General features: G+C 37.6%; 1 protein-coding gene across 1 annotated transcript in view; it reads right to left on the bottom strand.

Annotated features, from left to right (window-relative positions):
• Positions 1-12107: 12107 nt before the first annotated feature.
• Positions 12108-26953, bottom strand: part of CCDC148 (coiled-coil domain containing 148) — a 291005-nt gene continuing 276159 nt past the window's right edge. Inside the window, exons 13-15 of the mRNA XM_033231425.1 lie at positions 19499-19616; positions 17119-17259; positions 12108-12564 (exon numbers count right to left, since the gene is read on the bottom strand). Of these exons, the coding sequence (XP_033087316.1) occupies positions 12418-12564; positions 17119-17259; positions 19499-19616 (406 nt within the window). The 3' untranslated portion in view covers positions 12108-12417. The remainder of the gene's footprint in view (positions 12565-17118; positions 17260-19498; positions 19617-26953) is intronic.

The raw sequence follows: 26953 nt of genomic DNA, 5'->3' as shown, positions 1-26953 counted from the left end.
CCATGGAGATCATCCTTAAAAATAAGTGATAGTGGCTGGGTATGGTGGCTCATGCCTGTAATCCCAGCACTTTGGGAGGCCGAGGCGGGCATATCACGAGGTCAAGAGATCGAGACCATCCTGGCCAAGGTGGTGAAACCTCATCTCTATTAAAATACAAAAAATCAGCCCAGCATCGTGGCACGCAACTGTAATCCCAGCTACTCGAGAGGCTAAGGCAGGGGAATCGCTTGAACCCAGGAGGCAGAGGTTGCAGTGAGCTGAGATCACACCACTTCTCTCCAGCCTGGCAACAGAGCAAGATTCCATCTCAAACAAACAAACAAAAAAATAGGTGACAGTATATATCCATAGACTGTAAAATATAAGTGGACGAAGAGTAACTGCTGACACCAATAAGAACTGCACTTTATCAGTACCTTTGCAGGAGGAACCAGAGAAAAACAAGGGGCATCAGATGAACTTGAGAATGCTAAAATATCCAAAAAGTACTCATTGGAAATTTTATCTGAAACTGAGAGGAGTTTTACACCCTCTAATAATGAGTGAGTTAAAGGAGTTTGCAGTAAAGTCTGAAAGGACCAGAGAAGTGTGGGCTCTATGAACTCCCAAACTAACTCATCAAAACTTACTTTGAGGGCAAAGAGTTCAAATGAAGAGAAACTGTAGCAAGGAGACGCCCATTTGAGCAGCACAGAGACAAGAGCACTAAAGGAAAGGGAAGGTCCAGATAAAAGTAAGGGAAAATGTATTTCCAGAAAATAAGCTTCCAAATTTTTTGAATATTGCACAAATTAAACAAAAGAGAGAGCTCTAGAGCCATGAGGTTAGAGAAACTATCTTGAATAACAACTATTTTTAAAAATCAAGGAAAACTAATTTCAAGTGTAAATGAGGAAAGGAAGGATCAGATCTTAAAGTCAACATCAGATAACAGATCAAGAAGCTAAGTAATATCGCTAAAATAATTAATGCACATTAGAAAAACATTACCACAAAATAGATTAAAATTATAACCTAAAAAATAAAATAACGAAAAAGCTAAACAACTATGAAAATGATATATGAAATAACATTAATCAGAATTAGGAACACTCAAAAATTAGGTAATATATCTCTGGAAATATTATAAATAAAAGAAAAATATTTTAGAAATGAAGAGTACACTAGAAGGAGCAAATGAATTAAAATGCAACAGATAATACCTTAAAAACAGGAAGTAAGAAATATAAAAATTTAAAAAGCAAAGACCAAATGAAAAACATTCTATTTGTTTAAAATGACACTGTGTTCTTCAAAAATGTCAGTTTCATCTTCAATAAAATACTAGCAAACTGAATTCAGCAGCATATTAAAATGATTATATGCCATGAACAAAAGATATTTATTCCTGGAATTCAAGGATCATTCAACATACAAAAATCTATCAATGTAATACTCCACATTAACAGAACAAAGTAAATAAAATCACACAATCATCTCAATTGATGCAGAAAAGGCATTTGACAAAATTCAACACTGCTTTGTGATTTAAAAAGAATATTTGACAAATCAGGAATTAAAGGAAATTTTCCAACATGATAAAGGCCATATATGAAAAACCCACTGATAACATCATAACAGTTTTTCAGAGCAATTAGGCAAGAGAAAGAAATAAAAACATCCAAATTGGAAAGAAACAAGTAAAATGATCATTTGCATGTTCTACGTAGAAAACCTTAAAGATTACACACTTATACAAACTGTTAGAACCAATAAGCAAATTTAGCAAAGTTGCAAGATACAAAGTCAGCATACAAAAGTCAGTTGTGTTTCTGTACACTAACAATGAAAAATTCAGAAAGGGAAACAACTCCATTCACAATAACATCAAATAGAATAAAACACGAATTAACTTAACCAAAGAGATGGAAGACTTGTACAATGAAAAATACAAAATATTGCTGAAAGAAATAAAGAAGACATAAATAAACAGAAGGATATCCTATGCTCATGGATTGGAAGACTTAATATTTTTAAGATATCTATATTACCCAAAGCCATCCAAAGATGTAATGCACTCCCCATTAAAACCCCAATGGCATTGTTTTGCAGAAATATTTTTTAAATTCTAAAATTTGTATGGAATTCAACAAACTGACTAGCCAAAAAAATCTTGAAAAAATACGAACAAAGCAATCGTGGAAAAGAACAAAGTTGAAGGACTTCCTGATTTCAAAACATACCACAAAGTTACAGTGATCAGAATAATGTCTTTAGGTTAGTGTGGTACTAGCCTAAAGACAGACAGACCAGTGGAATAGAAATAAGCCCTCGCATATATGGTCAACTGATTTTCAACAAGGGTGACAAGGCCATTCAATTAAAAGGACAGTCTTTTAAACAAACAGTGCTGAGAAAACAATATCCACATGCAAAAGGATGAAAGTGGATTCATACCGTATACAAAAAATAACTTAAAGTGGATGAAAGTTCTAAATGTAGGTACTAAAACTATAAAACTCTTATTAGAAAACATGGAGGAAAAGCTCCATGACATTGGGTTTGGCAATGAATTTTTGGATATGACAGTAAAAACACAACAACAAAAGAAAAAATAAATTGGACATCGATATTAAAAACTTTTGTGTAGCAGAGGATACTATCAGCAGGATAAAAAGGGAACCTACAGAATAGGAGAAAATATTTGGAAATTATATATATCTGATAAGGCATTAATTTCTGGAATATATGGAGCTCCCCTACAACAGAACAACAGCAAACCAATCCAATTCAAAAATGGACAAAGGACTTGAATAGACATTCCTCCAAAGAAGATATATACAAATTACCAAAAAGCATCTAAAAAATTCTCACCAGCATTAGGAAAATGCAAATCAAAATCACAATGAGATACCAATTCACACCCATTGAAATGGCTATGATAAAAAACAAACAAACAAACAAACAAAAACAGAAAATAACAAGTGCCAGCAAGGATGTAGATAAATTGGAACTCTTGTGCATTGCTAATGGGAATGTAAAATGGCAAAGCCACTGTAGAAAACAGCATGGCAGTTCCTCAAAATCCTAAACATAGAACTACCATATCATTTGCCAATTTCACTTCTGAGTATATTCTCAAAAGAATTAAAAGTAGTGGTTTGAACAGGTATTTGTACATCAATGTTTATAGCACTGTTATTATAGCCAAAAGGTGAAAACAATCCAAATGTCCTTTGACAGATGAATAAACAAAATTTGCTTGTTGGTTCTAACAGTTTGTATAAGTGTGTAATCTCTAAGGTTTTCTACATAGAAGATGTTGTCAGCCTTAAAAAGGAATGAAATTCTGATACATTCCACAACATGGATGAACCTTGAAAACATTATGGTAAGTGAAATAAGTCACACATAAAAAGACAAGTATTATATGATTCTGCTTATATGAAGTACCTAGAATAGAAAAATTAGTAGAGAAAAAAATTAGAATAGTGGTTACCACAGGCTGAGGGGAGGAGGTGGGTAGTTTTGTTTAATGGGTTCAGAGTTTTAGGTTGAGATGGTGAAAAAGTTCTGAAGATGTAGAGGGGTGATGGTTGCACAATAATGTGAAAATACTTAATGCCACTTAATTGTATGCTTAAAAATGGTTAAAATAGTAAATTTTATATCATGTATATTTACCACAATAAAAAGTCAATGTCTTGAAAGACAAAAAAGGCTGTAGAAATGAATCAAATTAAAGAAGACTACAAAAGCAATTTAAAGGTTGAATAAAATGTTAATAATAGGAGAATCTGGGTTAAAGTTACAACAGTTTTACTCTTGCAGCTGTTCTAGAAACTTATTTCCAAATAAAAAAGTTTTTAAAAATGAAGAAAGAGATTAAAAGAATTCAAAACAAAGTGACAAACAAAGACTATAGGAAAAGAAGATCCAACATAGCAAAATAGCGTAATAAGAGTCCTGGGGAAAAAAGGAAACATAACAAACACTAAAAATTATAATTTTAAAAAATTCCTGAAATAAAATTGAATTTACATTGTGAAAGGGAATATAATTTACTAAGTATATTAACCCAGAATGACAAACACAATGATAAAGTCCAGTTAAACTGCTATATTATAAAGAAAGTGAAAAAAACTCTACCAGGCAAAAAGATCAAGTGATTCTTAGGGAAAGAAAACTATATTATAACCAGCCCTTTGACACTTTATGCTAAGAAAAGAAAATGTGAATAAAGTATCTTAGACCCAGGAAAAATTTATATTCAACTATAAAGACGACCATCAATCTGTTATTAACATTCAAGGACCCAGAAAATATTGTTTGATGACCAATTCCTGAATAATCTTCTGGAAAATGGGCTTCACACAACCTAAATGACAAGAGAGAAACTGACATAATAACTGGCAGTATCAGTAAATATATATTTACTTATAGAATAAGATTCAATCACGGATAAAAGAGAGTATGCATAATATCTACATAATCCCTCACAATATAGACAACAAAAGGAAAAAGAATAGGAAAGGTGTAATAACCCCAAATTTTATTATTTTTGTTTTCATTATATTAGTATTTTATTCTAAGACTTTTGTGGGTAAAATGTGGGATAATGTAAATTAGTAATTATGTCATACTCTAACATTTGTGTGTAATTGGGCACCAGAATTGTCAGTAAGGAAAAAAGAAAATACAAAAGTAAAATACAAGATATCAAGTGAAAATCCTATGGAATTTGAAGTAACAGAATAATAAAATATTTTATCTTTAGATAATATATGCATATATCTGGATTTGTTGTTGTTGTTTTTTGTTTCGTTTTTTTTGAGACCGAGCCTTGTTCTGTCACCTAGGCTGGAGTGCAGGGGCGTGATCTCGGCTCACTGCACCCTCCACCTCCTGGGTTCAAGTGATTCTCATGCCTCAGCCTACTGAATAGCTGGGCTTACAGGTGCTCTCGACCACACCTTACTAATTTTCATAATTTTAGTAGAGACAGAGTTTCACCATGTTGGCCATGCTGGTCCTGAACTCCTAGCCTCAAGCGATCCACCTGCCTCAGCCTCCCAAAGTGCTGGGACTACAGGCATGAGCCACCGCACTTGGCCTGTTTTGTATATATGTATGTATATGTATATGTATATGTATGGGAGAGTGTGTGTGTGTGTATTTTCTAACCATGCTCATTGAAAAGGTCTAGAATAGAAGACCAACCTAGTAGCAATGTGTATTCTTTGCATCCAAATTTTGGTTTTGAAATATCATTTTCCAATAAACAGAACCAAGGCTTCTCAGAGAAAAGGTTAGTTCCAGGTCAGAGCAAGAAATATTCAAAATGAGCTTAACCCCATCAAAAAGTGGGCGAAGGATATGAACAGACACTTCTCAAAAGAAGACATTTATGCGGCCAACAGACACATGAAAAAATGTTCATCATCACTCGCCATCAGAGAAATGCAAATCAAACCACAATGAGACCATCTCACACCAGTTAGAACAGCAATCATTAAAAGTCAGGAAACAACAGGTGCTGGAGAGGATGTGGAGAAATAGGAACACTTTTACACTGTTGGTGGGACTGTAAACTAGTTCAACCATTGTGGAAGACAGTGTGGCGATTCCTCAAGGATCTAGAACTAGAAATACCATTTGACCCAGCCATCCCATTAATGGGTATATACCCAAAGGATTATAAATCATGCTGCTATAAAGACATATGCACATGTATGTTTATTGTGGCACTAGTCACAATAGCAGAGACTTGGAACCAACCTAAATGTCCATCAATGACAGACTGGATTAAGAAAATGTGGCACATATACACCATGGAATACTATGCAGCCATAAAAAAGGATGAGTTCATGTCCTTTGTAGGGACATGGATGCAGCTGAAAACCATCATTCTCAGCAAACTATCGCAAGAACAGAAAACCAAACACCACATGTTCTCACTCATAGGTGGGAACTGAACAATGAGATCACTTGGACACAGGAAGGGGAACATCACACACCAGGGCCTGTCGTGGGGTGGGGGGAGGGGGGAGGGATAGCGTAAGGAGATATGCCTAATGTAAATGACTAGTTAATGAGTGCAGTACACCAACATGGCACATGTATATATATGTAACAAACCTGCATGTTGTGCACATGTACCCTAGAACTTAAAGTATAACAAAAAATTTAAAAATATAACAACGATGAAGACACTTTGATATGATATGGTTCTTTTTAACTCACATGTGCCTGGCACATAGTAAGTGTTCAATAAACTTTTGCCAAGTGAAAAAAAAGAGCTTAAAACATCTTGTTATGCCCAATAGCAAACATGACAGATTTCAAAAAGTGGCTGCAAAAATATTTCCTATTTCACATACTTTTATCCAATGTGACCTTGCTACCAGTAAGTGGACCTTTTTCTCAACTCCTTTTAATCTGGGGGAGTTCTATGACTGCTTTGATGAAAAAAGTATGGAGGAAGAGACCCTATCCCAGTTCCAGCAGTAGATCTTAACTGGTCTAGAAGCTTGCATTTTATACCTCTTAGAATGTTTGCTCCTGGAAAATTCTATCTTGGAACCCAGCTACCATTCTATGAAAAGCCAAGCCATCTTAAGAGGTCATGTGTAGGTGGTCAGTCCCATTGGCAGCCTCAGATGAGCTCCCAGCCAACAACCAGCATCAACTGCCAGTCAGGTAAGTGAGTCCTCTTGGTCATTCAGCCAAGTTGGGCTTTTGGATGACTACACCCTCATCTAGCAATTGACTACAAATTTATAATATACCCCGTGGTAGGCAGAAAACGTCTCCCAAAGATGTCAATTTCGTAATCCCCATAATCTGTTAATGTTATGTTACATGGCAAAGGATATTCTGATCGCTAATCACCTGACCTTGAAACAGGGAGGTTATTCTGAATTATCAGAGTGGGCTTAATGTGATCACAAGAGTTCTGAACAGTGGAAGAGGGAGGCAGAAGAGGAGTGTGGCGTGCTGGGATGTGAGAAGGATTAGGCCTGCCATTGCTAGTTTTGAAGATAAAAGAAAGACGGCATAAGCTAAGGACTATAGGCAGCTTCTAGAAGCTGGAGCAGGCAAAGAAACTGATTATCTCCTAGAGCACTGAGAAAGGAATACAGCCCTGTCAACACTGTGATTTTAGCCCAGTGAGATTCAATTCTGATTTCTGACCTCCCAAAACTATAAGATAGATTTACATTGTTTAAACCATTAAATTTGTGGTAATTTGTTACAGCAGTAATAGGAAATTAATATAGGCCCCAAGTGAGAACTACCCAGTAGAGCCCAGTCGACTCATAGAAACATGAGAAATAATTTTTAAAAATGAAGTTTGAACCACTAAGTTTTATTGCATAGCAATAGATAACTGGAATAGCAAGGGAGTTACCAAGTCTATTAGGCTATCTTAACAGAATTCATGAGCCAAACTGGAAAGGTTTCCAATGGGCAAAGAGGGAATAAATGGAGCATCAGTAAGGATAACACTTTAATAGATTAAATGATCGAATACATTTAAATTCATAACTTCATAAAGATACAACAAAATTGATCAACTTTGTAGGATGTGAAAGAATAAACTCATTATTTGTAAAACTGTTAAGTAAAAAAAACAAACAAAATGTAAACACTTACTTAGCCTACTCCTCTTATACTATCAAATACCAGAAGAGGAAAATTTTTTCTTTATATGATTTTTCTAGGTAATAAAGGAAAGAGTGATTGAATTTGAGTATCTCTCTACCATGCATCTGTAATTAATTAATGGGCTTAGGCATTGAGAATTAGTGGCAGCAAAAATTGCAAAAAGAGGTTCCATCAGACAACATGCATATTCTGCTGGGGGAACACCCCACCACAATAAAGCAGTCTTGGAAAAAAGAAAAAAAGAGAACGACCTGAATCTTATGTCTGATAAAGCCTCTGGGTCTACTACCAATTTATGGCAAACACAAAGAACATAGGAGAGAGGAATATATTAAACTATTAATACACCAAAAAGATAAAGTCAACAAAATCCAGCATAGGTAATTCTGCATATAAATTTCTTTGTTTCTTCAAAAAATAAAATGCAAAAGGGGAAAATGGATGGAGGGGGAAAACCTGTAAATTAAAAAACACTCAAAAGACATAATTTAAAGCTAAAAGTAAAGTATAGCTTTGAAGGATGTTCCCTTTGATAATACAATTAAAAAGATAGAGTTAAAGGGTCTAATCCTGGAGCACTTCAACATATAGAGAAGGATAGAGATGGAAGAGTCAGAAAAGGAATTTGAGGAATGACCAGAGAAGCAAGAGGTAAAGCAGGCTGATATCATAGAAGCCAAGAGAAAAGCATGCTCTGAGATGGGGAAGTTGTCAACTGAATCAAATATCATGAAGTCAGTAAGATGAAAATTGAGAAGTGGTCATGAGATTTGCCAACACACACTTCACTGGTGACCTTGCTGAAAGCAGTGTCAGAGGAGTTGAAGGCAAAGCTAAATCAAATGAGTGACAGTAACTGGAAGAAGAAAAGAGACATTTAATGGCTATTGGCAACTCTTTAAAAATGTTTGCTTGAGAAGAGGAGCAGAGATACAGCCTGGTAGCTAGGGGACAATACAGGGTTAATGGAGATTTCTTTTTAAAGTGGAGTTTATTCTAGCATATTTGTATGCTGAGAGAGAGCTTGAAGATATAGGAGAGAAAAAGGATAAACAAAAAAGAAAAGTTCTTGCGGAGTTGAGATGGGATGAAACCCAAAACACACATGGAAACATTGATCTCTGATAGAGGGAGGGTTGCTCCATCTGCTAGAGGATGCAAAAGGTAAATGCCCTTTTGGGTATACTTGCAGATTTGGTGGTAGGGAGGTAAGGGAATTTCTACCAGATGGATTACATTCTTTCCTTTCAGTTTGAAACAAGCCCATCATCTTCAAAGATGTGGAGCTGTATCAGGATATCCCATTTGTTAACCATGGGATTCAGGTTAGTGGTTTTTAAATTTTTTTGGACCATTACCCACTAATAAATGGATTTTTCTTATGACCCACTATACACATACACAGCTAATTGAAATAAAATTTCATGGCCCAGTGCTTACTCCTATCAGGTATGTTCTCTGTTCTTTCTTTTTCAAGCCTACTAGTCTAACTAGACTGGCAAGAGTCATGAAGCAGAGCACATGGGTTGGGGAGGACGAAAATAAAGGGGATCCTATCCCATGTCAGGGTAAATATGACTCCTGAGTAGGGACTGGCCTCCCTGTCTCAGAAATACATGTAAATTAAGGATATTAAATCAGAAACTGGCTAACAAGATTATTTCCAATGCACTTATATACTAAAATATTGTTTTTCATAATTTTCTAATTTTTAAAATTTTATTGGGAATTTATAGCATTGACCTATTATAGTATATAAATAAAACACTTATGTAAACATTAAAGGACAATCAGACAGATCGTATACTCACTACCCTGGTTAAGCAATAAAATGTTTTCAGTAACTTGGAAGCCGCCACTCCCAACTGTCTCTCCATCTCTGAGAGGTAACATTACCTTGATTTTACTTTTAATCATTCCATTTTTCTCTATTATTTTGCCACTTATGCATATATCCCTAAATAATATAGGTTAGTTTGTCCTGCTTTTGTACCTTAGATAAATACAATACTACACAGTAGGCATGTTCTTGTATCTGGCTCCTTTCACTAAATATTATGTCCATGATGCTAATTTATTCATTTTCGTTGCTGAATGCAATTCCGTATTTAATATACCACATTTTTTATATTTGTTTACTGTTGATGAACATTCTGCTTGCTTTCATTTGGGAATCCTAGTTTATGTCCTCCTACACACATGCAGGAGCTTCTCAAGAACATCTATCTTGCAGTAGAATTGCTGGATCAAAGAGTATGAATACTTTCAACTTTATCAGATAAAGCTCAAATGCTTCCAATTTACACTCCCACTACCAGTAGGCGTTTCCCACTATTGTATATTATCACTACTTGATATTTTTAGACTTCTTGACATTATTGCCAATCTGGTGGGTATATATTGGTAATTCATTGTGGGCTTTAATTGCTACTTCTATCTTTTCATATGTTCATTGGCTATTTGGATTTCAGATTTCTTTATTCAATTTTGTTTCATTAAAAAATGCTAGTTAGATCTGATCTTTGACAAATCTGAAAAACAAAAAAAAGCAATGGGGAAAGGATTCCTTATTCAATAAATAGTACTCGGAGAACTGGCTAGCCATATGCAGAAAACTGAAAGTGGACTACTTCCCTACACCTTATACAAAAATGAACTCAAGATGGATTAAAGATGTCAATGTAAAACCCCAAACCATAAAAATCTGAGAAGAAAATCTAGGCAATACCATTCAGGACAAAGTCACAGGCAAAGATTTCATGATGAAAATGCCATAAGCAATTGCAGCAAAATCAAAAATTGACAAATGGGATCTGATTAAACTAAAGAGCTTCTGTATAGTAAAAGAAATTATCATCAGAGTGAACAGAGAACCTACAGAATGGGAGAAATGTTTTGCAATCTATCCATCTGACAAAGGTCTGATACCCAGAGTCTACAAGGAGCCACCACATGTCAGCCGATTGTTCTCAAAATGGTGGTGCTATCCCTCACAGTACTATCACCAGCTACTAGTCTGTTGGGAAAACGTAAAGGGGATGATATTCAGCTGGAATCTGAGTGTGATCTTCTGGACATCCGTGTGGATGTTGATGTTGGGAAGGATCTGTGGACTCTGAGGAATATCGGTGTCATGCTGTTTAGACGGGGTATGCTCTGACATGGCAGGGCTTTCTTGGATCTATGTCTGAGGCGCCACATCAAGCAAACTGAGGACCCATAAAGGAACATTGTAACCCTGGGAGATACCGTAAGGATAACAATAATGCTCACTACTCCCTAGCTCTTGTTAAACACTTCTTCCTCTCTTTTTATGAGATGTTATGATGCGGCAACAAGAAGGGTGTTAGAATGAATTTTGGAATGCAGATAAGGATATTGCCCATAGAATCTTTTGTGAAGATTTATTCTAACAAGGCTGTACTCTTATTTTTTATTTCCATGAAGTTGAGGACAATCATAAAGTCAAAGATTCCACTAGTTGGACAGGTCTTTTTTTTTTTTTTTTTTACATTATTCCAGTAATTGCACGGAGGCTGCAATCCTTGGAAGGCAGGTGGGAAATGTCGGAACTGCAATAGAGAGAAAAAGGAGTGGGGGTAATCTTTTTTTTTTTTTTTTTTTTTTTTTTTTTTTTTTTTTTTTTGAGGCGGAGTCTCGCTCTGTCGCCCGGACTGGAGTGCAGTGGCCGGATCTCAGCTCACTGCAAGCTCCGCCTCCGGGTTTCCGCCATTCTCCTGCCTCAGCCTCCCGAGTAGCTGGGACTACAGGCGCCCGCCACCTCGCCCGGCTAGTTTTTGTATTTTTAGTAGAGACGGGGTTTCACCGTATTAGCCAGGATGGTCTCGATCTCCTGACCTCGTGATCCGCCCGTCTCGGCCTCCCAAAGTGCTGGGATTACAGGCTTGAGCCACCGCGCCCGGCCAGGAGTGGGGGTAATCTTAACGGTAACAATGGCAACTTTCAACAACACTAACTTGTTATTCTGCTTGAAAAATCATTTTTTAGAAATAGTCAAATATTTATGTTTGAGTTTTGTTTGAAATGCTCCTTTTCTATAAAATCATCTAAATATTTAATAATTTGGAACTTTTGACAGCATTCCAAATATTATGAAATTTTAAATATTTCTTCTAAACAATCACACAAATATACATGTTTCCAAACCAAAACAGATATTCCCATGATTGAAATGCTATTTCTAATTTCTAATTTATTCTTAAGGGCTAATTTGCAAAATGAAATTGTTTGGATGATTGGTTTGCAGTAAACATGGTGTACCAAATTGGTTTCTAAATTTAGAGAAAGGTTGAATCTCCTCTTAAAATAATCAAGAAATAATAGAAGTATTAATGATAGTGAAGCTTCCATAATTAAAAAGTCAAATTCTGAAATAACAAGCAGAAATGAACATTGGCAGGTAGCAGCTACATAATTTATAATTCTTACAAAGTTACTTTGAACTCTTTTTATAGGATAACACAACCTCCAACATGTAGTTTGCTAAATTATAGTATAAGTACTATATGTGCCATAATTAAGTTCCATAATTTGGGGGAATTTAGTACTATTAAATATAACTTAAAGATACAGGAAATATAGTGCATAAAATTCTAAGAACCACAAAAGAAAGGCAAAGTTGTTTTAATAGATGCTATGATTTCTATGTCTGATATTTCAAACATTTTAGAAAGTAGTAATTATTATTATCCATATAAATGTTTTCAAAGAAAAATACTCTTTACATATAGAATTTGAGGATGAGCTCTATATTTTAAATACAGTAGACTCCATGTCCTTCCTTGGAGGTTTTCGAGGACTAATTTTTGGTAATATCTCTTTGGCATAAAGTGTTCTATGAAGTCCAGCTTCTCGAAGTGCTAACTCGAAGCGAAGTCTAGGGTCAGAAATTATCTGTAGAAATAAAAATACAATTTAAATAGCAATTCACTGAACTAAAATAACTTTTAACATTTAGTTTCATGTTTTCCCAAACTAATTTGTTTTTTTCTGGACAGATGACTAGGTGACAGTAAACTTTGTGAATACAGTGACTATATTTTGGAAGCATCCAAACCTTTTTGACATTATCACTTTTCAGTACTTCAGTGGTTTCCAATGTAGGGTGTATAGAATATTGTGTACTAGATTAGTCAAAATATAATGCCTTAAAATTATTAGAAGATGAAGTAAAAGAAGCTTACTTTCAGTGCTACTATCTATTTATTACTTATTGCTGGTTGGAATTATAAAATACAGATAAGCATTGATTAAAATAAATCTAAGCCACAACCTTGTACATCTGTCTTTAAAAAGCATCTTAACTTCTCCATCATTTGGCGATATGTAAATTAAGTTTAAACACATGGCTACCACTTGAAAAACAAAATCAATAGGACTTTTCTTCCAAGGCTGGGTTTCTATTTCAAACAGAAGTAGAAAATGCCTCCATCAATCTGATTCTAAGTGGGAGTAGACATATGAGTAGTTCAATTTCTGTTTTCATTTATAGCTGATTGGATCTTATTCCTCTTCCCCTCCTCCTATGAATATTAAATGTCAACAGAGACTGTCTGAAATGATAAGAAGGTGGCCACATATGGATTTTACCTAATGAGGCATTTTACATGGATTTGAAGTCCCCCTAGAGGATGTGATAATAAGCTAGTAAAAGCAGCCCCTCCAGGAGCTCTTAGGCGAATTGGGGCAATAAAATTGTAGACAGATAACTACAGATTATGGCAACATGTGGCAGATGCCCTAAAAGTAGTAAAACATGGGGGAGCATCTCCTGGTGCTGGCAGCATGAGGATGGTCTCAGGTGAAGATGAGCAATTGAACTACCCTTAAAGTCCAACTTAGTCTATAAAGCAGACTGGGGAGGAAGAGAGACCTAATGAGAAAGGAAGACACATACAAACTCAGAGGTGAAATAGGTCGACCTGGGATAAGGGTGGTTTGAGCAGAGCACTGGTTATCATTGAGGAACACTGGAAACAGATGCTTCTCAGACAAGGACTTGAACTTAAAAGGCTTGCATGGCCATGCCGAGTCTAAGGAGCTACTAGGGTATGTTTGTTTCTGGTTTTTGTATAAAAATAATATAATCATTTAGTTGTATAGGAAGATGGGTCTGATTGTAAGTTCAGAATAAATTAAGGTGGCAGGGAAAGAAGAAACGGAGGCCAAAAGAGTGGTTAGGAATTTACTACAATTGTCTAGACATAAAGTGATAAATGTCTGAACTTGGCTGGTAGCAAGGAAGAGATAATCGTCAGAAACACTATGAAAACAAGAATCAATAGTACTTGGCAGTTGATCAGATACAGGGCTTGGGGCAACAATGAGTATGAAGTCAAGAATAATACAGAGATTTGTGTCTGAGAAGCAACAAATATGAGCCTAAGACCCAGGTTTTTCCTCTTCTGTCTCAATGTCTTCTCCCTGGTCTGCTCTCATGTGCTCCAGTGATTCATGTGCAACCTGTATGCCATTGATTCCCAATTACATCCAGGACTCACCTCTCTCTTCAGCTCCACATTGTGAGGCTTAAATTTTTTTTATTATTCAATTTTTGCAGAGCTAGAGCATGAAATGGAGATCTCCTCACTACTGGGACTTCCATCCTCCCAATTCTCTTCCCCACAGGCAGCCCATCAGTTTCTCGTAAATACGTACTAGATACTTTTACTCTAAACATAGTATAAGTAAAACAAATTCTCTCTTTGCCTAAATCTGTTTTTCTTTCTGTATTCTTATATGGTTAATGGCAGCACTATCAGATGATTATAATTTACTGAATTACTACTAGGTGCCTGGAAATATTTTAGGCAGTGGACATTTATTATCTCTAATGCTCACAAGGGCTTTGTAAGTAATTATTTTACAGATGAGGAAAACAAGGCATAAAGATATAAATAGCTTATACAAGTGCACCCAGCCAATAAACAGTGGATGTGGATTTGAATCCAAAACACCAGCGTTTTTTTTTTTTTTTTTTTTTTGATACGGTGTCTGGCTTTGTCACCCAGGCTGGAGTGCAGTGGTATGATTTCGGCTCACTACAAGCTCCGTCTTCCGGGTTCACGCCATTCTCCTGCCTCAGCCTCCCACGTAGCTGGGACTACAGGTGCCCGCCACCACCCCTGGCTAATTTTTTGTATTTTTAGTAGAGACAGGGTTTCACCGTGTTAGCCAGGATGGTCTCAATCTCCTGACCTTGTGATCTGCCCGCCTTGGCCTCCCAAAGTGCTGGGATTACAGGCATGAGCCACTGCGCCTGGCCAACACCAGCTCTTAATATTACTTGTTGTCTAGCTTGGAATCATCCTTACTTTCTTTGTCCCCTCCCTTTCTCAGCCAGAGCCATTCATGACCCCACCACCACCACTACTTCTATGAAGGCTCTGCCATTTTAAAAGGAACTCACCCCAACCCACGCCCACCCCCACCAATTTTACATTCAGTACACAGAGCTAAAACATAAATCTGATTACAGTTGTGTGTCACATAATGACAAGGATACATTCTGAGAAATGTGTCCTTAGGCAATTTTGTTGTGTGAATGTCATAGCATGTACTTACAGAAACTGGGATGGTACAGCCTTTTACACACCTAGGTTGTATGATATAGGCCACTGCTCCTAGGCTACGGCCTGTACAGCATGTTACTGTGCTCATGACCGTAGGAAGTAGTAACACAATTTTAAGTACTTTTGAATCTAAACACAGAAGAGGAAATGCATTGTGCTGTGATGTTAAGATGCCACTAGGCAATAGAAATTTTTCAGCTCAGTTATAATCTTAAGGGACCACCAACATATATATGGTCCGTCTTTGACCAAAACACTGTTATGGGGCACGTGACTGTATGTAATTTAAAGCTCCAAAGTCTGGCATCTGCATACAGATGTCTTAGTAGCAAGGCCTACTTGCTATTACTGGTCAAATGCCTTAGTAGCAAGACCTGCTTTTCACTGCCTGAACCTAACCCATGTTTCCAGTCTCCTCTCCCAGCACTTGTCATGTACCCCTTGTCATGTATCTCACACTGAAGACATCCTAGGAAAAGCCTTGCCCCACCCTCTTCCACTTGGTCAAACCCAGAGGTGAAATAGGTCTTCTCAGCATAAGGGTTAGCCCAGCGGCCGGACACTTTGCAGCTTCTGATTTCAATCCTTTCAAGCCTCAGCTATTCTCGCCACTTTGGCAGCCAGGGTCTAGAGACACCTCTTAAACTTTGTAATTAATCCTTCTCCCTATGTATTCTCCCCCACAACCTATTTTTGTTGTTGTTGTTGTTATTATTGTAAATCATCTGGAGTGGATTTTGCTTCTGCTTCTAAAAATCTTTGACTAAGCTAGGGCTCAGAAGTTTCCTCTCTGACACCTTCTCTGACTTCTCCTGTCAGGGTTAGCCATTCATTCCCTTCTTCTTCCTAGGGCAACCCTTAGACCTTCATTATAGAGTTGATCCCACCCTAGTGGCATTGTTGCTGTACATGCTACTTTCCTTCCCCAGCGGGATCTTTTGCTCACTTCCTCCAGACAAGATCAGCCTATCTTGCTCAGATGTAGCCCAAGCCCCATACACAGAGCCAGAATATAATATATGTTGCATAAATATTGGTTCAATTAATAAATGAATGAATTATGCCTCTTTAGAGTCCCTAGCAAAGTATGTCACACAAAGTAGAGACATAAGTGGATGAATGGATGGCTTCCTGGTTTTTAAATAATTAAATGATTATTTAGCTTCTCTCCTTAGATTTGTAAAATTGACAACTACTTTCTCTCTTAATTTCAGTGACTGACATATCATCCACCCATCCATCCATCCTTCCATCCATCCATTCATCTGTTCTCCCTCCAACCCTCCATCCATCAATCCATCCATCTAAAAGATCTTTTAAAAATCCTTTCTGTTACAGGCACAGACTAAAATGAACCTTAGGTTCCCAAAAATGGTTAAATAAGCTCTTAACACCTTTTTCTGTAGAAAATGTTTTATTTTATCATTAGCTCTGATGTATTATCATCTGTTCATTTTCATTTCTGAAAGCTTTCCTCTGCTTTATCAGTATCAGTTGTTTATTTAATATAATTTATATTATGAATTTAAATATAATTCTTAATGTAACAGAGAAACATTTAAACAACAAAATACAATATTAATACAGAACTCTCAAATAAAATTTTATAAAGCATTTTTTTAATTAAAAAATAAGTTTCAATGACAGATTTATAACATTTTTAGGTAAGCTCTTGTTCTGTGGTAGCCTATTAACTAGTTTGTAATATTAAGAATTATGTAGCAATTATGTACTATCATTTAGAAGTAAAAATTATGCCAATATGTGTGATATTCAAATGTAAATATTGAAAACTGTTGTAACCCCAAACACACACTTCTACAGCCTTTACCATCATCATGGCTTTTTCATCAGTCATGCTAATTTCCATAATTACCTGCTGTTCATTGTATGTATTCAATGTGAAGAGTGGCTTTTGAAGAATAAATTCTTCTTCAATTTCAATGCCCATCCTAGCTTTCGATGCCATTGTATCTGACATCATTCTAACAGGATCAAATTGAGCAACAACAGCAACCTAAAAATGAGAAAGCATGGCTACTTGGAACAAGGTACAAACTAAATATTTCTGGGCAACATTATTTATGTTTAATGCCCATTAAAGTTAGAAATTTTATTAAAGGTAAAGCCTGGGAGAAAAGGGCAGAAAAAAGTATTAATTGGCCAATCCTAGAGATCCACAAAGGAGTTAACACAAAACAAGACAATACATATAAGACAAAATATTAAAATGCTATGGCATATAGTTATTTGCTAATGATTGAATAATTATAATTAATTTCAGATAACAATTTATCTTTCTTATATGAAGTCACAGGAAATCCTCGTATAGAAAACCTTACATATTCAACCAACTTGAAAGTCATAGAAAGTAAAAAAAAAAAAAAATCCACTTTTTAACCATTAGCAATTTATGGTTATGGCAACAACCCCATGAAGTTTTCTAGGATGTTTAATCTGATTGACCTGGATCTAGAGCATATAATTCAAGGGTCAAGTCAAGTGTGTTGGCATTAGTGAGCAAGGTGGGTGAATTTCCTTTGTAACAGGCAACTAGATTTCTAGGGACTGCTATAAACCATTGTCCCTCTTCTACTGAAAAATTGCAAAGTCATTTTAACCCAAATGTCCTTGTCTTTTATAATTCAAACCTGCATCTTAATGAAAAGAAGTCACTAATTTTGTAAATGATATGCACCATTAGTAACACCTGCCTATTAATTCTGAAAGTCAAGAATTAGCATGAAGAAAGTGGCATTCTTAATGCCATTTAAAGACTGTAATAAAATAACTGAGGGTTGAACATGCTTTAATTATTTTAGGTTTGCTAGCTAAAATAGCTTCCATCACAGTTCTAAATACTGATTATAGATAAGAGAAAACAGCTATTTCCTCTTTCGAAGCATTCACAGATGGAAAGAATTCTAATCACATAGACTGTAGTTATCAAAGTTATGTTTTGAACAAGAATGTGTTTAGTAACAGTGACATTAATCTTGTGCCCAGAAGGCCATGGTAATCTTTGCTAATGGTTGAATAACTAAAATTTTGTAGGATCCAGGATTACCAGGACTTACATTCCTATGCTTTACATTTATCTTTATAATTTTTTTTTATCAAAGAAGATGATGTATGCATACAAACAGTTGTATGCATTTACACCACATCTACACCATCTCATTTAGCTAGAGTTTCTTGGTTTGAATCAGTATAACATTTACTAGCTATGTGACTTTGAGGAAGGCACCTAACCTTTGTGTCTGCTCTGTTTCCTCTCCTATAAAATGGGGATATTAATACTGGTCACATCATAAAGTTGTTATAGAAATTAAAGTAACACCTAACAGCATTTAGAAGAGGGCTTTACACTTAGTCAATAATAAATTTGAACTCACATTATTGCAAATCTATAAGGCAGATGCTATTATTCCCATTTTTCAGATGAGGAAATAAAGTTTATGGAGGTTAAGTAAACGACCTGTTTCCAGTGCTAGTGAGTACTGAACCAGCTTGTACCAGGTTGGAAAGACACCAGAGGCCAAGTTCTTATCCATGATTCTGTGTTCCCTCCAGCAACATAGGAGGGAACCAAGTAGTCCTTTCCTATTAGCTGGGAAACGGTGTCAATGAAGATTTTAGAGATTTTGAGTTGAAACAACCACTTCAAGTTCAAAACTCTGAAAAACTACCAAGTAGAACTATCACATTTCCCAAGTTCTCAAATTCTCACCCTTGCCATCTACCATCCATTTTCATCTACTTTTGCTTACTTTCACTAGGCAAAGTGATGGGAGGCTTTTATTTCTCCACAACATAGATATTTTCTAAAAAGTAATTTTTAACACATTTGTTGACTGTGGAATGTTTCCAAAGGGAGGCTCCTATGCCAAACAAGATTATCTTGCTCGAGCTCCACCAGGTTTTTTGAGGACAGTAAAATTCGTAGACTAGATGTAGAGCCTCACTGTTGTAAATGGATACTATCCAGCTAATAAACTCTAGGTGATATGATATACTTAAATATTGGGAGAGCTTTTTAAAAGGTGATGATAAAGTTCTTTCAATACACTGAGAAACTGGAAATGGTTCGATATAATTTAATTGCTCCTAGGAATGAACAGCAGTATCCCAATTTGGAAAAGTTACATTTTATATAGCAGATGCCATGAACTAAGCCCCAGTAAGAATGCTATTAAGAGCACTTAGAAACATTTTTTTTTCAAAACCACCCATGAAAATTTCCAAATGAAAAACACCTGTTTCCTAAGGGCTTCTAGCCGCCTCGCTCTCTCTTTGTCTTCATGAGCTTCTTGAAGGGCCGCTTCCTTTTTCTCCATCAAACGCCTTTCCAATAATTCTTTTCTATATTTAACCCTTAAAAAATAACACAGAAGGAAGTTGTAGAAGCATCATAATAATATTGGAGATTATACGGAAAATAGCATAGGGGCAGAACACATCTCACAGGTGACATCGCTGTCACATTTTGTTTTTACTTGTTTTTTAAATTGATTTCTCATGTCCAAACCAATAAAAAACACATATATAAAATGCAATTCATAGTATTTTTTTTTTTTTTTGAGACGGAGTCTCACTCTGCTGCCAGGCTTGAGTGCAGAGGCACGATCTTGTCTTACTGCAACCTCTGCCTCCCGGGTTCAAGCGATTCTCCTGCCTCAGCCTCCCGAGTAGGTGGGATTACAGGCGCCTGCCACCACACCCGGCTAACTTTTTGTATTTTTAGTAGAGAGGGGGTTTCACCACATTGGCCAGGATGGTCTCAATCTCCTGACCTCGTGATCTGCCTGCATCGGCCTCCCAAAGTGCTGAGATTACAGGAATTCATAGTAATTCTAATAACAACCAGAGAAATGCAGGAAAATGTGGGAGTAAAATTCAGTTCATCTCATTCCTCACAGAAATCACTTTATTAACTCTCAAAGTACCCACTGGCTGCCTTGGCTCCGGCTAACCTGCCCTGAGAGGTGACTGGCTCACTTTGAAGTGAGCTATTATCGTGGTCTCCCAATGAGAAGTTTTAGCACACCTTGAGTTGTTAGAAAGTTTACATTACTGATTAAATATACAAATTTTTAGAAGGAAAAGTAAAATAAGCTACTATAATAATGTCTAAATTATTTTACTTACTAGAACTTAAACTTTACATATGTTGTCATCTACATTCTCACTTTCTGAGTAGGTGCATACGTGTGTTAAGCAACTTTTAAAATTGCACTTTGACATCTGTAGATGGCAGCAAAAACATGACTTTTCCTTAGCATTCTATTTCCAACCCCCTTGAAATCATCAGCTATTAAATTATGGCACACTTAAACACCAGCTTAAAGCCCTGTGCACGTTGGCCCTCCTCTGCTGCCTTTTTTGGGCAGCTTCCCTTGCCATCTTCTTGCCCAAGCTATTCTTCTACTGAATTACAGAGATGGAATTCATCCTTTCAAAAGAGTAGGCACCTGGGTTCTCAGAGGAGTATTAGCTCTCCACCTTTGCCTTCCATCATTGACAGTTTAGATTTAGCTTTCTCTGTGGCATCAGTCACAAACGTCCTTTACCCTTAGTGTGCACACCTGCATTTTCCAAGGTGGAGACACCTTCACTAGACCTTTTACATTCTGGATTCTGATATTTACTGCGTGTTCACCGTGCATCAGGTCTTGTGATAAATGCTTTATATGTTTTAGCTCATTTAGACCTCATAACAATCATATGCTGGGGTGCCATTTTAAGATTCTATTTTATGGATATAAAGAAAGAGAAGCATAGACATGTGATCTTAAGAGATGTACAAATAAGAGCCACTGAGAATTTGGAGAAAGGTGAGATGACCAATCGCTGCATTATGGGAGGGGCTGGCGAAACTTAGCAAGAGCTTCATGGAGGAGGCAATATCTAAGCAGGGTCTTGAGGATTAGGATTCCAGGCAGAGACAGCAAGTGCAAGGTTGGTATCTAGGAGTGGCCCTCACTTCCGATGACCTAGTCATGGAGGCCACGAGAGGGGAAGAGCTCAGGGTGGCAAGAAGAGAACAAGTGAATGATGAGTGACAGAGAAGCCCAGGCAAGCACTGGTGGCTGAGGCTGGTGGCCACAGGGTTCCCTTAGGAAGACATGCTCCTGGGAGAGGAACACCCTAGAAACAGGTTGCTCATGAGGCTGTCATCAAAGGAGAGGCACAGGAGAGGAAAGGAGGGAAGCATAAAGTGGATCCTTGTGGAATACAAAACCCAGAATGGGATTTAGAAGGAAAATCCTAATCTCCTTTGATGACCATGAGTGTTCTTGACAAAATCAGGAGTCAATATAGTCAAGAAACAAGGATTAAAGAGCCCACAGACCAGAATGCTCCCTTTCACGCCTCCATGTCTTGGAAAGCTCTATTTCTCATTCTCTCCACTTTCACTAAGGCATGACATGACACAACCTCCCTAGTGAGGTTCTACTCAATTTAAGCACTGAGTACAAGCTAAGTGAACTACTGTGAAGGTTCAATTAAAAAATACCCTGGGATTTGACAATTACCATATGCTAATTCTCAGAACTTTGGAAAGTTTCTCTTCCTTTGGGATATATAGGTTGCTTTGTCTGCAACAAAGTTTTTGTCTGCTTTGTGGAAAAGTAATAGTTGTTACAGTCAGGGGAGCTTGACTAGTGAGGAAGAAATTGCAAATGAGAGAAAGGCATTTGTACTTGTGTGGTAGAGAAGGCTGACTCATCGTTTACTCTGAGGCTCATTCATTCATGTAACAGATATTTGTTGAGCACCTGCCACGCATCAAGGGCTGTATTAGGCGCTGGTGATACAACGTCAACATAGAGACATGCTCCTGTCCTGGAAGAACTGACAATCCAATGTAGATACAATGACCCAGGCAATTATGATACAGGGCAGCTTGTGCTCTGATGGGACAATGGGGCAGAGACCATGGGAAAGACAGCTTTGCCACACTTGGGGCTTTCAGGGCAGTATCTATAATAGGAAGAAGTACTCTGAATTTAAGATACAAAGAAGGAGCAGGAATGCACCAGGAGGGGAGAGAATAGAAAGAATGATTTAGACAAAAAAGTAACATTTGAAGGCCCATAGGTGAGAGTGAGCAGGTATGTTTGAAGAACTAAAAGAAATTCAGAATAACAAAAAATGAACAAAATAAAGTGCTGAGGACCAAGAATTGAAGCTAGAGAAGTAAGAGGGTCTGGACTGTGAGGGCTTTGAAAGCATGAGGGCTTTTTATCAGGGAGAAATATCTGCTGTGATATGGAGGATGGGTTGTCGGGAGGCAAGACTAGAGATGAGCAATCCAGATGGGAGTGGAAGGCTTCCTGATCTAGGATGGGGGACGAGTACTCATAGGAGGTTGGGAAAAGATAGGGATTTAAAGGACATGTAGAAAATAAAAATAAATAGAAAGTTTTCATTTATTTTATGGGAGAGGCAAAGAGATAGAGGAAGTTTTCTGTCCTACACAGTGAACAGTGGTGTTCCTTCCTAAGACTGGGAACTTACGTTAGAAACAAGGAAGTGAAGGAATTAAGTTCAGTTTGAACACAGACCGGTCTTCACAAGATCTGGGCTGGAGAAATACATGGGGAGTCTTTACCAGTAGAACGGAATTGAAGCCACAAGGCAGATGCCATCATCTAAAAAGAGTGTAGAGTAAGAAGAGAGGTAGGCCTGGGATTGATTCCTAAGGAAACAACACTTAGGAAAGGGACAGAAGGCGAGGAAATCATTTAGAGAAATGAGGAGGATAAGTGGTCTAAGACATTAGGGAAAATGGGGTCAACAACATCAAATGCTATGGAAAGATCAATTCTAGTGCAAAATAATTATTGGGTTAAACAACAGGGAGTCGTTGTTGACCTTGGCAAGAACATCCCGCAGAGGTGGATGAGGTAAGGTGAGGCAGTAAGAGAGGGTGTGGAGATAAGCAAGTCCTGCAGCAACACTGATGCTAATGGAGAGGGGAGAGACAAGGGGGAGATGGAGGGTGCACAGAGCCGACCACAGTTGCATTGGCTCCAAAATGATAATCAAGGTTACTCTGACTGCCTCAAGGATTGGCCATGAAAAAATTTCAGGACTTAGGAGACACACTCAATTTCTTCATTTTTACAGATGCTATAGTTTAAACTCAAATAATACTTCACTTTAAAAAGGAGAAACTCTTGGTGCTTCTTTCTTCTACTCTCGATAGAAAATTTTCTTTGCCTAAAGAGAAGTGATGCAGAAAAACTCCTGGGAGGAAGCCAAATACATATTCATGGGGAAAGAAAATAGCAACACAGTAAAGTCAATCATTTGGAAAATTTTCCACATAAATACTTTTAGCCATTTGAGGTAGCAGATTTTCTCCAAATTAAACTGTTGCTATGAAAGTCAATGTCAGGAAGTGGCTAAACTCAATAGTTTTTAAGTTGTGCACTGAATTCCCAAACAGAAACCTTTTTGGGTTCATTTCTCAGTCTATTATATGCTCCCTGAGTCTACAAAGGTTGAAAGTGCTGCAAAAGAGGCATTTTCAACTTCTCTTGGGGGAGGAGAAGCATCATATTGTTCAAAAGTAACAGCTGCTGCAGAATCAGGCACAGCACTAACAATAATCTGGAAAGGATTTTATTTAAGCCTCCAGGCCTGAGTGTAGTTGAAGGGACAGTATGCTTTCATGTAGAAATGGAGAATTTATGTGTCATTTATGAGACTTTTTAATGTGTGCACTGCACTCTAAGAAATAAGTATACAAATGCAAGTGTTTGGAAACACCTTGATCTGTAGTAACAGCTTCCCTGAAACTTCAGTAAGAACCGGGCAAAATAATAAGTACTAAATCTTGACCTCCCTTTTATCTGGAGTTGCAGCTAACTTTCCTCTCAAAAGACCCTACAGCCACCAAGGGGGAAAAAGACTTCTGACAAATGGTCAATAGTGGCAAGTTCTACAATTTAAAACAAACAAACAAACGAAAAACTTAAGCAATAAAACGGAGCATAAAGACATATCTTTTTTTTTTTTTTTTTTTGAGACAGTCTCGCTCTGTCGCCCAGGCTGGAGTGCAGTGGCAGGATCTCAGCTCACTGCAAGCTCCGCCTCTCCAGTTTACGCCATTCTCCTGCCTCAGCCTCCCGAGTAGCTGGGACTACAGGCACCCGCCACCTCGCCCAGCTAGTTTTTTGTATTTTTTTTTTAGTAGAGACGGGGTTTCACCGTGTTAGCCAGGATGGTCTCGATCTCCTGACCTCCTGATCCGCCCGTCTCGGTCTCCCAAAGTGCTGGGATTACAGGCTTGAGCCACTGTGCCCAGCCAAAGACATACCTTAATTAGAGTCTCTAACTAGTATGGAATCCCCCCACCACCTAACATTTCAGGCAAGTAATTTGCCCTACTGAATTAAAGGCAGTTTATAAACAAACTTGCTACTTAGTGTTTAAGTCATGTGGCTTAGTCAATATGGAAGAAGAAATCTTTAAACAGGCACATGCCGGAGGTGCTACTATCAGGTGTTTCAGCGGCAGCATCATGGGGAACCTCTTTCTGCCTGTTGGGAAATTCCTTTTTGGCTCAGATTTTACTCAGGAGGTTGTTCTTCCCACCAGGCAAAGGGGACCCCTCCATTAACCACAGGGCACCCCAACAGGGAAGAATGTGCAGATCAAAGTAGGCAGGCCAGGTGCTGACATGTTTCAAGTGGAGGGGAGAAGTCTGCCCAGAGAAAAGAATGGAAATTGCACAGGCAGACATTCACACTGAAAGGCATCACCCCTCTAACCACACGGGCTGGGAGTCTCCACTCAGTGGGGATTCTGGCTAGGGACATAAGCAAAGACCAATTTCTGCAAACAGGAATGTGAATCCTGACACAAGACAGTGACATCCTGGTACAGATTGGCATGAGGCAAGAACAAAGAAAACTCACAGGGTCTCTGCAGAACCAGAAAAGATGAACCCATGCCAGCCCCAAACATAGACCATTGTTCCAGCTCAGAGAACTTCCTGGTTCCTTTGTGAAGCTATTGGAACCCTATCTTTTAATAGATTAATTAGTTAAATTAGTCAACATAGAGTTACTTAAGCACCTACTATGTGCCAAGCACTGTTCTAGGTGCTCAGGTTATAATAGTGGGGGGAAATAAAACAGAGGAAAAAAAGTCTCTGCTCTGTTGAGTTTTACATAATTTGTGGTCTGTTATGTATAAGCATGCCTAAATGAACACTGTAGTAAAACAAAATTGTTCTTAATAAATTGTTTTTGAATTTATTCACAAATTTCCAAATTAGAGAGCCCCTTCTCAGATTGCTACAGAATCATGGTTCTCAATCACTGAAACTTATAAAATGACCTGCAATGTCAAGGCTTCACTCCAGAATAATTACATTGGAATCTAGTAGTCAGGCCCAAGTACTGTATTTTGTTGAAAGTTCCACTAGATGATTCTAATGAGCAGCCTGGGATGAGAACCAATGCTACATAGCCTGGTGATTCTCAAACGAGCGTACATCGGAATCACCTGTGTGGCTGGTTAACCCTCAGACTTCTGGGCCAGCTCCAAAGTTTCTGATTCAATAGTTGTGAAGTGGAGCCCCCAAATCTACATTTCTGACAAGTTTCCAGGTGATGCTGATTGTGCTGGTCTGGGGACCACACTTTGAGAACTACAGCATAGATAAATATACAGATTAAAAGGACTCTACCTGACTATTGTTATCAAGACAAAATCAGATACAAATTATTACCTAGACAGGGCTTATTTCTGTTTGCCTGTGCTAAACATTGCAGTTGTATGCCTCAGGACTGTTCTAAACTAGAAATTCTTGCTTGGCACTATTGACATTCCAGAGCAGGACCTTTCAACTCCGTCCTTTCCCAGCCCCTATGGCCCTGACACACATGGATGACAGATTCCTTCAGAGACCAGAGCCTTCTCAGGCTTGGATAAATGCTGGTGATGGGCAGTTGCAACAATGGCTATTACTGAACCTGTCTTTCCCTCTGATGGACAAAACACTGGTGTATCCTGATGACAGATGAAAACCTCGGGCTACCGGCCAATATTTAAAGAGTCTATTCAGTAAAATCAAAGGAAGAGGAAATAACTGGAAGGCATCTCAGCCTTGAAAGAGGTATGAACCACTTTCTTCGAGAATCATTTTGACAGCTCCAAGGGTTGGATATTTTATCACAATGGAAGCAAAAACCTATAAATAAGAGTACATTTTTCCTGTTGATTTTAATCAGTGCTAAGCCTGCTGTTTGAGTTCAGGTGAGCTGGACGTGAGAGATACAAACAAGGACTTCAATCTGGGAGTTCAATGTTGACAGCAGGACAAGCTGTGAAGAGAGAGACATTGGAAGAATGTTGCAAATATCATATTAGCCCGTTCCCCAAACTAACCCAAAAAACTATTTCTGCTACAACTTATTTCTTCTTCTTTTTTTGAACCATTCCTAACCCTTTCTACCTGACTTTCTGTAATCTTTTTATATCTTTACATATCTTCAACATTTTCCTCAACTACTCCTTTCCAATAACATTCCAAATGGGGCTCATTATTTGTAGAGAATTTTAAAATAATAAGCTGACAAAAATCCTTTTAAAAAAATCACCATGCCCCAATAGTCTAAATAATGTTAGTGATAAAATATTTCCTCCACTGGAACACTCAGCCCCACCTGACCCCATTCTCAGTCACTGCTTTC

The sequence above is a fragment of the Trachypithecus francoisi genome, unplaced genomic scaffold (genome assembly GCF_009764315.1).
Source record: "Trachypithecus francoisi isolate TF-2019V2 unplaced genomic scaffold, Tfra_2.0 Lachesis_group13, whole genome shotgun sequence".
NCBI classification, from domain to species: domain Eukaryota; kingdom Metazoa; phylum Chordata; class Mammalia; order Primates; family Cercopithecidae; genus Trachypithecus; species Trachypithecus francoisi.
Note: the sequence above shows the minus strand (reverse complement) of the source record. Positions and strands in the feature narration are given on the sequence as shown.